General features: G+C 37.7%; 3 protein-coding genes across 5 annotated transcripts; all 3 read right to left on the minus strand.

The window, feature by feature from the left end:
* Positions 1–679: 679 nt before the first annotated feature.
* Positions 680–2,567, minus strand: pglyrp5 (peptidoglycan recognition protein 5). 3 transcript variants are annotated; one of them, XM_034701364.1, is made up of 4 exons: positions 2,082–2,567; positions 1,769–1,958; positions 1,478–1,596; positions 680–1,308 (listed from the first exon to the last, which is right to left on the minus strand). In XM_034701364.1, exons 1-4 carry the CDS (start codon positions 2,092–2,094, stop codon positions 1,133–1,135), a joined length of 498 nt encoding a protein of 165 aa, XP_034557255.1. In that variant the 5' UTR covers positions 2,095–2,567; the 3' UTR covers positions 680–1,132. The 3 variants fall into 3 exon arrangements, with proteins under 3 accessions (XP_034557255.1, XP_034557254.1, XP_034557253.1); XM_034701363.1 differs by having other exon boundaries at positions 1,769–1,970; XM_034701362.1 differs by having other exon boundaries at positions 1,769–2,567.
* Positions 2,568–2,675: 108 nt separating this feature from the next.
* On the minus strand, positions 2,676–7,177 carry polr2i (polymerase (RNA) II (DNA directed) polypeptide I). Its single transcript, XM_034701366.1, has 6 exons — positions 6,980–7,177; positions 6,730–6,784; positions 6,266–6,339; positions 4,820–4,894; positions 3,414–3,465; positions 2,676–2,987 (listed from the first exon to the last, which is right to left on the minus strand). The coding sequence occupies exons 1-6, from the start codon at positions 7,039–7,041 to the stop codon at positions 2,925–2,927; spliced, it is 381 nt and encodes a 126-aa protein (XP_034557257.1). The 5' UTR covers positions 7,042–7,177; the 3' UTR covers positions 2,676–2,924.
* A 1,364-nt stretch (positions 7,178–8,541) lies between these two features.
* LOC117825491 (complement C1q and tumor necrosis factor-related protein 9A-like) lies at positions 8,542–10,448 on the minus strand. Its single transcript, XM_034701365.1, has 3 exons — positions 10,399–10,448; positions 10,095–10,170; positions 8,542–9,200 (listed from the first exon to the last, which is right to left on the minus strand). The coding sequence occupies exons 2-3, from the start codon at positions 10,135–10,137 to the stop codon at positions 8,806–8,808; spliced, it is 438 nt and encodes a 145-aa protein (XP_034557256.1). The 5' UTR covers positions 10,138–10,170; positions 10,399–10,448; the 3' UTR covers positions 8,542–8,805.
* Between the last annotated feature and the right edge of the window lie 998 nt (positions 10,449–11,446).

Genomic DNA, 11,446 nt, shown 5'->3' on the forward strand with positions numbered 1-11,446 from the left:
CCAAAGTCATTCTACATTCAACCTTTATGAATACAAAAGCAACAACTGAATTCATACTTTTACTACAGCTGATTGTGATATTTTACATTTTCAGTTTTCCCTCATCTGTTTTAAAAAAAATAAAGTAACGCCTTCTTCTAACAGTTCAACATGGCACTTAATGAGGTGAGAACTAATTAATCCAAGTAAACGGCCCAATTTTAGAGTGCAGTGTTTTTAGAGTGCATCCATTTTCATTTTTTAGTGAAGACAGGCGATCCACTGCTGCTGCTGCTTCGGGTTGCTGGACAGAAGCTGAAACAGCAGATGGCGCTGTTGCTCAAGAGAAAGTGTTCATGAGCTCTGTGGATGTGTCCAAAAGTGAATATGCACACGCTTTTCTTGTCCTTTATATGAAGAAAAGACTGTTTCATTGTCCCTTTGAACATATTTTACTGTCCCCAAGAAGCCCTCCTTTTTTCAGTTAAAGGTAAAAAAAAAAAAAGCCATGGAAGCTGCTAAGACATATTGCTACACACATAAATATTGATTTCACATATTTAACACCTTAATTGATCATTCATTTTGCATGACATAAAACAACTTGTACTGCACGTTCTTTAAAACTTGACTCATTCTGAGTACTTTGAGTACCTATGTGGAAAATTAAAAATAACTGAAGAATCATCAATAGACAAAACATTTTCTGATAACATTTATTTCCAGAAGGGTGTGGGTATATCATTACAACAGGTTTAATACATATAGATATTCATCATATATCACTTAAAACATCAAGTACTTGTAGGTTGCATACCAATGCATACAATAAGCTAGGTTACTAACCATAATATTGTTGCACTTTTAATCTAAAAATTAGCATACAAATAAGATTTGTTATAGTTTAGAGAAAAATCAATACTACCATGACAGTGCTTCAGTTTTTAAACTCTAAACAGCTACTGGTCTCTAAAGAGTCCTCCTGTATGCACAGATCTGACTGTCAGGTAGTAAAACTTGCTTGACTTACTGCATTTTTTTGTTTTTGTTTTTGTAATGAGAATCTCCTGGATAAAACAATGTGGAATGAAAACAATTAATTGAAGGTTGTGACATCACCTGTCATTGGTTGTATCTCTCTGTGAGGTGAGATTTATTCGGCACAACTCAGTTGTGATAGAGCTGCATACAGTTTGCCCCCTGGACATTCTGTTGAACCCAGATCTCGGTGCCCTAACAGGACATAGTCCTTCTGCAAGTTCCCCTGCGCAACTCCATTCTTCAGCAGCTGTTTGACTGACATGATTGCCTCTGTGCTTGGAGTATCATCTAAAATAAAAACAGGGTTTGATTACACACATCTATCATAGCAAATATTCAAAATGTAACCGTAGACCATCTAGTGGAAACTGCAGCTTTGTATGCTGTTTCTCTACAGACAGGAGTGTCTTTGACTGTTGTCACAATGCATAAAGTAAATACCAGTTTGTGGACTTACTGTTGAAATTGCCCATGAAGGCAATCCCCAGTGAGTCATGATTGTTGCCTTTGGCATGTGCTCCTACCACACCCCAGCCACGGCCTTCGAACACTGTGCCGTCACCTCCGACAAGGAAACTAAAACATACAGAAAATGTGTTCAGGTTTTTCAGCGTTTAGATTGACAAAATCTACCAAGAACTTATAATAAACAAAACATGTTTGATTTTATAGAAATCCATTTTGTACATACATAACTATATTATCATCTGGAAGAATGTTTGTTACCTGAACTGTATTTGATACTTACTTATATCCAATATCATCAAATTTTTTGTCTGTCATATGCCCCCTCTGAATGCTGACAAGACGGGCCTTACACTCTTGCAGGCCGTTGCAGCTTGGCAGGGCTGTGTGGTGTATAACGACTCTTTTAGCTGAGCCTTTCAAAGTCTCCTTGCTTTTAGGAGAAGCTGCTCCCCACTGCTCCCTTGAAACAACTGAAACACAATCTTGAGTAAAAAAAAAAGCATACACAAGGTAAAGAAAATTCAAACTGTGGACTTCAATTATGATGATTATATTTTTATGACATTGTATAAATAGAATATTTGTTTGCATACCTGTTTGGGCCATACCTCTGCACACAGATACCTGTAGTTTCTAAATGATCAGCAGCAGCCTCTTTACCTGCTTTATCGAGGAGCCTGTAAGAGAAGGAGTGGCCATGGGAAGTACAGCTTCCCTCTCCTTTGTCACTCCTTGTGGGAACATGTCTTTATAATCTGTACACACTGTATTGATGACTGGTGATGTGGCAGAGTAATAATCTACAGTTGCCCAATAGGATGTTTGGAATATACATGTTTGAGAAAGAAGGAAGTTGAGTTGATTCAGTCAATATTCCACAGTGATGGTACAACTGTGAACTTCTTTCTGTACAGCTGATCAGGCATGACGGCACCCAACTGATGACAGAAGTTGTGAGAATTTTGAAACAATATCATGTAGTATATTTTGCAAAATATAGTCGCATGTTGGCTTTTACAGTGGGAGGAAACAGGAAGTGGTAAAACCCCCACGGCTGGATGAGTCGTCAAAAAACTCAAGGCCAGTTAAGTGTCTGCTGATGTGGAGTACTCCAGCAAAATAATTAAACTAATCATTAAAGACTCAAAAGTAACTCAACTAATCATTAAAGACTCAAAGACATTAAAAACAAGTGATTCTTTTAATCTGACAAAAATATTTGGAAATGGCAGCTAAAAAAGAACTATTCATACATTATACTCATAAGATGATTTCTAACTAACTGGAAGTCAACATACAAAGTTCAGGGTCTTTAAACATAAGCAGCACTGCTGTTTGAACACAAAATACACAATGACAGTAACAATGAAAAGAAATGGAGCTGAGAATATTTTAACTGAAAATGTAAATTTTAGACCCCTTCATGATCACCAGCTTTACTCAGTCCATCTGTGTCCACAGTGAGGGGCCGTGCAGACGTAGTACAGTCTCATAGCATCCTGCCAGTGAAAAGGAGAATATGTTTAGAATGGTAGATTTATATTCTAACTGAACATCCAGCAAAACATGTGCAGACCAAATGACAGGTGTTTCTAGACTTTGAGACTACATAAGCTGCTAATCCTACATATAATGTTGACAGAGTTTGGTTGAAGACATTCTCTCTTAAAAAGTCACAAGGAAAGGGAAATAAAGTTTCTCACTTATGGATTCAGTTTTTGAATATTTTTCTGTCTTTCACTGTGTATAGCCCAACATAGAAAAGAGGCTTCAAACTGACTTTTGAGTAGGACTATTTTTAACACACAAAAGTACATTTTGCTTGCAAACTAACCACAACGAACTTCCTTCAAAAGGTCTGAACTATCCCTTTAATACTAAAGGTCAGGCATTATGTACTGGATTTCACTTCTTGTGTGCATTACCTCAGCCTTCATACTGTGCGACTGGAAGAACACTGCCTCCTTGTGACCACATCTGGGAAGAAACAGATCACAACATTAGCAACCATTACTTACACAATCCCATACACAATGTATGGTCATCTTAAAATGACCCAGTCGTTTTATTTGTTTTTTTACATCATCCCTCTTTGTTATGTGAAAGGGCTTATTTCAAATTTCTTTATAACGGAGCTTTGACAACCTGTCTGCAATTTCAACACTAGTGTAGTTTGTCACCATTCATGCCCATTTCAAACTTTTAATGGTCAGAAGCAGCCGTGTCCAGCCCAAGATGGTTAAGTGTAGTGTGTGTCAGGTATCTCAGCTCAGAGAGTAAATGTAAATTAAAGTTACAATGTTTATTTCTACACTCACTCACATCACAGAGCCTCTGCATTCAGTCAGTATATGCATATAGGATAACACAAATGCTAATTTATTTATTTTAAACCAAGCGGCAACCTCCGGTCTAAAAATATGAGTCAATGCGGAAGTGTTAAAAGCTGCAGTTCATCGAGGATCCGCTTGAGGCTGGCTCCGGAAGTACCGGAAGTCACATACACATGAATGGGGAAAAGACGATCTTTGCAGCATTAATAAACATGTTTACAGCCTGGTACAAAAGATGAGTGTAGTCTGAATAGCTAATTTCTCGACGTCCTCTCACTGTGAGGGGGGTGAATTTTTTTCTAATTCGGCAATTTCGAAGATATTGAGATTACCAGTCTTCCAATGAGAGGCACAGCTGCCTGTGGGAACACTGCAGCTGTTGGCTAGGAGGCTCAAAGCCCGCCTCTTTACGTCACACTGGCTCGACAGAAGCAATATGGCTGCCGCAGCCGATTGGTCTCAAAACAGCTCTTCAGAAACAGATGGGTGACGTCACGGATACTACGTCCATATTTTTTACAGTCTATGATTTAAACCCTATAAGAGTTAGTCCAAAATGCCTTAAAGCGAAATAGCAAAAATCACTAACACTCCGGGACATCAGAAGCAAACATAACCAAAAGACTTAGCTATGTCATTGAACCGTGCGTTAACAATATTTTTGCATCCCGAGTCCGACCATCAAGGCTAAACAGGCTGGCTGTGGTAGAGTGGGTCAAGTTTATTCCAAATGACATAGTTATCAAAGTATCACTGTGTGAGAATATGAGAACTTATCCTGATGGGCAGATTGGCACTTTGGAAGCCTCTGCATAAGGGTGTGAATGTGTGTGAACGGGAGAATGTGACATGTAATGCTTAAGCACTGAGTGGCTGGAAGGCTCAAAAGCATTAAATAAGTGTTGTTGATTTATCATGTAATACACCTTAGACAACACATGGAGCATTGAGGATCGACAAATGGACTCGCTGAAGTACATTTAACAGGTGAAACTCACTTGGGACATGGGTGGTCTTCTGTTCTTGGTAGTGTTGGATCCTGGGATACATCAGCGATGATTTGCGTCAACTCACTGGAGAGAGACGTCACATCATTATATGAGCAAAATGTGAAATATCCTTCAGTTAGTATCACAATCAGTACATTTGTATGACATACAATACAAATGTTTGACGATATCCAGTCACTTATTATGTGTTCACACCATTAATACAGAGAAGTAAATGTTACAGTTTGAAGAGATTCTATTTTACTTTCAGGCGATCCTATAAAACAAAAAGACTGCTGTACACGAGTGAAATCACTGAGCACTTAGAAATGTTCTGACAAGTCTTTCAACCTAATTTGTCAGTAAACTGTTTTTGGACATTCAACTTGCTTCAGTCAGTGCACTTTGAGGGTAACTTCACTGCAGGCTGAAAGGTTTCAAGCTGACTGGAAACCATTTGTGTGATTTATGTCTGAAGCTATTTTTTTTAAAGATTAAAATGCATGCTCATGCAGAGTTTTGTCAACATGCACTGATATGCAGCATTAAGATGTTCCTTGCAAACTGTCTTTGTCATGATTAAAAATGCTTGTAAATCAAAAGCACACCGGCAAAAAGGGGACTCTTTTTATAAGTTGCATGAACATTTTTTTAAAAAAAGGCAAATGTGCATAAAAATAAGCTGTTCTGCAGCAACATGTATAAATACACAAAGTTGCACAGAAGTTTTGCTAATACTCAGAGGCATAGCACTCCTGTAATACTTTAGAATTAACACAACTACTGCACACACACATTCAACTGCACACTCACATTCATAATCCCCCTTCAAAAACCTCTCTTGTCCTTCTCAAAAGCAAGCATTTTTTCTCTTCTAGTCTTTATCTTCTCTTTCTATTGTGTTTTCTCTTTTCTCTTTCTTGACAATCCCTACCATAACAGTCTATTCTCTTGTTTTGTTTTGTTTCTTTTGTTTTGGGTTTTTCGTTTTTGTTTTGTGATTGCCATTTATAGTCCAACCCTTTTTTTTCTAACCTTTTTTTTTTCACCTCTCTTGTTTGTTTGTTTTTGTGTACTGTGGTCTATACTTGATGGCTTTGTTTGGTTGTTGCTCTCAAGGTCTACGGTTTGTTTTTCTTTTGTGTTCTGTTCAATGTCGAGCACTTTTGTGTCTTTGCACTGTTGCATATAAAAAATTTATTAATAAAAATAAAAAATAATTAACACAACTATAAACCATGAACATGTATGTTACAGACAGAAATTGCGTTGCATCTGTCAACTCAGAGTGATATCACAGAGTCCTGTGTCCAACTGCATAGTACTACAGTGAAATATGAAGTTGAAGATTAGCCAAAACAAGTTTTTAGGGGGTTTTCAGTAGAGCGAACAGTGGTGTGAAAACAACTAAATGATTTGTTAGTCAATTCGTGTCACTGTCTTCCTTATACTTACTCGACCTCGTGGGTAATCTTGTTGACATAAATACAGCTGTTGTCTGCCTCTTGCTGGTAGTCACAGTTCCTGCACTGTGTACACGACATTCAGAGGATTATTACAGGAAAACAATGGACACGATGTGCACTCATCCCACCCCTGTAGACTCGTACAATTATTTCTATCTAAAGTCTGAGAGTTAACAACATACCACAGGAGTAAGTTAACTCTGTGTAACATCAATGCTTCTGTCATACCATCTAGGCCCATCCATGTTTTGTTATGATTGTGATTTGTTGCAGGATACGTTTTACATACTACTGTTTAAACATTGTGTGATCTGTCAAATCATAGCTTCTCTTGTCAGACATAGCTGTCCTATCGTGCTCACGTACACACGTCATTAGCTGCAGTGTGCATTAAACAGGACTTAGAATCGTAAAGAGTATGTTTGCGGATGTATAATGTATGGTTCTTCTTACCGCATACAGCAGGATTCTGTTCTCCTTGTCTTCTTTTGGATACAACATGTTGTTACTGGAATACAGAAGCACTGTTTAGTAGGTTTTACATGTCTCAAACGATATGGCGTCATGAAATGTAACTATAACACTTGTTAAACATCAAGGCAGGTCACTTAGGATGGCAATGTTAACACGAGTTAGCCAATTTGATTCAAATGTTAGCCACCAAGTAAGTACATTTATTAACCTCTAAACGTCACAAACTCACCATTCCTGACAAAACCGTATCCCAACAAACCCCGGCTCGTATGTTCCACTGTCTAAATCCATTTGAGAAACTATTGACTGAAGCACAACTTAAAACATTAAAAACGTGACGCTTCGTCTTTTCTGAAACTGGTATCGTTTCCACAGATTTGAAAACAGAGCATTTGCGCATGCGTGGACAAATGAGTGTCACCATCTGTCAGACGGCGCCTCCTGTCGGTTGGAAGACCGAAAAAACGTCTTCTTCTTTTTATATGATGTGGGACTACGACAAACGACATAAAGCACCTACCACAGTCTATGACCGCCACCTACTGTACCGTAGTATGTCGACATTGTTTACACAACGTAGGCTGAAAAATGAAAGGTCACTGTCAAAAATAATTCCTAAGAAACATTGCATAAATATTGTAATGGAAGAAAGCAGATGAATATTATGTTAACTAAATATATACTTTGATATAGCCCAATCTATAATCATGTTTTCTTCAAAAGAAATAAACTTAAAACCTTGTTTTCTCCTTTTTTTTTCATAGTTTTAGCTCTGGGTTTAATAGCAATATCAATTTTATTTATAAAGCACATTTCATTACACGTAGGTTTAATGTGCTTTACATGGAGAATTAAAAACATAAAAACATTTTTCCAAAAAACAAATAGAGTAAATAAAAACAGAAAAACAATAGATACACCCAACATACATCAGACACAGCAATCAAACAAACAGCAATTGTTGCTGCACATGCATCCAGTCACAACAGTCATTATATCATTCATATGCTTGAGAAAATAAATGTTTTGAGTCTTTTTTTGAAAGTATAGAGACAGTTGTTATTGACCTGAGGTGAGCAGGCAGTTTGTTCTAAAAAGATGGACCACAGTAACTAAAGGCCCCTTCACCAGACTTTGATTTGACTCTTTGATTTAATACTGTCTTAACCTTCAAAGAAGCTGCTCCCGTTCTTACTAAAACTGTTCCCTTTCAATGAGATTATTTTCCCACACAAGTCTATCAAGAGTCTCGTTAAGGAATCCCTAATCTAACCTCAACATTTAAAATAAAAACTTACCCTGATGCAATCTATATAGGCCGACATTCCCTTCCCAAGTCAAATACAAGGACAGACATTTTATATTTCTTGTTATTTCTTTTTGCTTCTAAATTTCCTTTAATGATGCCATAACTCTATCATCCTATAATTGTATCTATGTAAAGTCTGAAAACCCTGGATAATTTCTAGCATCCAATCTTTTACTTGTTTATAAGATGAATATCCTCTGCTTTAAGCAGTACATATATAAATCTGAACAGAAGCCTTCCAGTAGTACATTACCGTAGCGGATGACATCCAAAGTCCATTTTGGTGAGTTGAAATTAAAAGGTGAAAAACACAATATAACATGCATTTTTGACAGACTATGAAACCATATAAATGCTTCTTTATGACCCATTAAAGCAAAACAGACCATCTATGACAACATTTTCTTATATACAGTATGCCATACTGTAATTTTTAATGTTTTTAACTGCTGCAAAGGAGTAAAAGAGGAGACTGTAAAGAACTCTGAAAACACCACCTTTGTCCCTTTTCCACAGTAAATATCCTCAATGAGTGATACATTAGTTTGTAAAAAAAGACAGCAGGGTGAGAATTTGTCATTTTCATACACATGCACAGGACAAAATCAACAGAGATGTACAAGTACTTTTTCAACAGGGAGAACCATAATCAATATAAGCTGGAAGTTCTTCAGAGGAGCCTAAAGTGGTCATGGAAAACAAAAAGCTCAGTCAGGAACATTATTGACATTTTGACTCTTTGGTCATCAACCCAAAAGAAACCCAACAAAGACAGTGTCATTATCTTCAGTTGCAAATATGTCATTTCTGCCAGGCCCCCAGAGATTCACCCAGACCTCGTCATTTCTCTTCAGCTTGATCACACTGCTGACACTGGCCACTTGACTACATTTATCAGGCAGAGAGGTGTGATACAGAGACACCACTTTCTCTCCATTTTTGAATATGGCACACTGGCCGCGCCCATACACAGACACATGCACAGAGAAGTGATAGAGGCCATCCTTAGGACACGTGAAGACACCACTCTCAGGATTGTAGCCTCCTCCCTCATTGACCAGAAGTGTAGCAAACTTCAGGACTCCAGAGAAGCAGGGATAGCTGTCATCAACATTCAGCTTGGCTGTGAAGGCTACAGTGCCTAGTGAGGCCAACAACATATTCATTAGAGCAAGGACTTTTCATCTTGTAAAACTCAGCATATTATGTGTCGTTCACAACAAGCAAAAAACGTGAAAATGTACATTGATAGTTGACATTAAACAGTGATATGGAGGGCAATATGAGACAAAATGAAACAAAATGACTGCTCTGTTTCTGTTTGAACAGAAAAAAAGAATATTGCTGTCATTGTCCTGCACTGCTGGTTTGTCAATCCTATCAACCCAGGAATTCTGATGAGCTGTAAGCGTTTAATTTATTTAGGCTTGATCACCAAACTCCAACAACAATTAATAATAAATATATGTAGGCACTGAAGTCATGTTCTAAGGTCAATGAACAGTTTTGAAAACTGAGATATGACCCCTCCGACCACCAAATAGATAAATTAATAAATTATAATTAACTGTTATCTTTACTGCCTTTTATCTTAGCATCACCATATCTGAGTGAGTGTTTGCACCTGCATGCTCCAGCCAGAGCACTCAGATCAACTCACCAGATGTTTTTAGATGTGCCAAGATTGAGGCGCAAAATAAGAGGTGGCAAAGCTTTCGCGGTGGCTGCTCCCACGCTGGACCAGTCTGCCTCCTAATATAAGATATGCTCTTTGCATTGGCTTGTAATACCTGTTGAGCGAGACATCCAACATTTTATTTTGCTTTTATTTATTGTGTCTTTTTTTGTGTTATCTATTGTGTTTTTAATATCTATTCTTTTTTTTTAACTACTATTTGTTTTAATTAATTATGTTTTTAAGCTTGTACAGCACTTTGCCAACTGCAGACTATTTTCAAAAAATGATCAAATTGATCTGTTAATAAAAGGTCCATATGGGAGGAAGGAAGATGTTTTTTAAAATAAAGTTTATTACCTGATGAGGAGATGTTGTCTCCACGGACTGGTTCCTCAGCCATGACTAGACTTCTGATGATGTCGTAGTTTGTCTGCTAAAAACATTTATTAAACAAATGGAAGATATTGTGTTAGCACTTTGATACAGAAGTTGCTGGATATTTCATGTTATTGTAACAGTCTTTATTTACTTTCCACGACTGAATTAGCCTGTGCTCACATTGCAAAGTCAATCCATATCATGCAGTTCTACGTCCTTTCAAACAATAAAAGTAATTTTTCTTTACAATACAAAGGAGAGCTGAGTGCCCTGAGTCTCTTACCTGTTGCTGCTGTCGCAGGAGAACGTCTCAAATGTTACAATGACATGCAGTGACGGGCAGAAGTTGTCCGTCTGGTTTTAGTTGAAACAGGGTTGTAAAGTGCCTGGAGTCTTATGTTCCCAGGGTCCTATGTTCTCATGTTGCCGCTTTCTCTGATACAAAAAAGAGACCTAGAAATGGTTTGATTGTTCAAAAATGTCTTCATTTTTCATGGGAAAAATTCAATGATTGTTTCACCCCCTCAATATTTTGAGCATCCCGCTGCAGCTCATAGCCCACTGATGTACTAATCCTCGAAACCTATACCATCAGATCCTTTTGGCCTGTGACTTTTCTTGACCTTAAACAGTTCTGCTATTGCATAGACTTGAAGTCAACTGCCCCTTCCCGTAAAACGACATTTTAAGGGATATGAAACTCTTCTGAGTCAACTGCTTGCAAGGATGTAGATGTTGGAAAGCTGCAGGACTGAACTATCAGAGTGTAAAGCCAGTTTACACTAATGCACTACCTTAGTACCTGCACTTTTGTGGGGAAAAAAAGAAGCATAAAGTATTTTTCAAGTTGCAGCACTGGCTACTTGTTTGCAAGAGCATGGGGATATCCATGGGGTTCTGCTGTGAAATAACTTGCTGCAACTGATTATGTCCTTAACCTGTCACAATTTCCTCAGGGTCATGTGCCAACAAAGGAAAGAACGAAGAACATATATTAAGTTTTATTTGCATGGTCTATCTAGATTTCAGCTAGTTTTCTTTATAAATACACACTTGTTTACAATAATGAATAACATGTCATTTTTTTATTTTTTGCAAGCCATCTCAAAACCCCTCACAAACTGTCTCTGTTTCAACTCCCACTTTGGGATCCCCTATACGAGAGAAATTATCAGATTGTTCTTCTTTTTTTTTTTTCTTTAATTGTTTGAGGAAGAACAGCATGGTCTTGGCCCAATTCATGAAGTTTTGTTTTTGCTGCTGACCCAACCCTTAGGTCTGCTGTTGAATGGCCCTCAATTATCCCTAAAGACAACACAACCCACAATAAG

This window comes from Notolabrus celidotus, chromosome 14 (assembly GCF_009762535.1).
Source record: "Notolabrus celidotus isolate fNotCel1 chromosome 14, fNotCel1.pri, whole genome shotgun sequence".
NCBI lineage: Eukaryota > Metazoa > Chordata > Actinopteri > Labriformes > Labridae > Notolabrus > Notolabrus celidotus.

Excerpts from the sequence above, each read along its gene's own strand:
- pglyrp5 (XM_034701362.1), bottom strand. The coding sequence starts at position 2,094 with ATGGCCCAAACAGGTATGCAAACAAATATTCTATTTATACAATGTCAT. Across the intron at positions 1,597-1,768 it reads TTTGATGATATTGGATATAA|TTTCCTTGTCGGAGGTGACG; the intron begins GTAAGTATCAAA and ends TGTATGTTTTAG. Across the intron at positions 1,309-1,477 it reads CTTCATGGGCAATTTCAACA|ATGATACTCCAAGCACAGAG; the intron begins GTAAGTCCACAA and ends TTTTTATTTTAG.
- polr2i (XM_034701366.1), bottom strand. The coding sequence starts at position 7,041 with ATGGATTTAGACAGTGGAACATACGAGCCGGGGTTTGTTGGGATACGG. Across the intron at positions 6,785-6,979 it reads ATACGGTTTTGTCAGGAATG|TAACAACATGTTGTATCCAA; the intron begins GTGAGTTTGTGA and ends TCTGTATTCCAG. Across the intron at positions 6,340-6,729 it reads ACAGAATCCTGCTGTATGCG|TGCAGGAACTGTGACTACCA; the intron begins GTAAGAAGAACC and ends TCGTGTACACAG.
- LOC117825491 (XM_034701365.1), bottom strand. The coding sequence starts at position 10,137 with ATGGCTGAGGAACCAGTCCGTGGAGACAACATCTCCTCATCAG. Across the intron at positions 9,201-10,094 it reads AGACAACATCTCCTCATCAG|GCACTGTAGCCTTCACAGCC; the intron begins GTAATAAACTTT and ends TGGCCTCACTAG.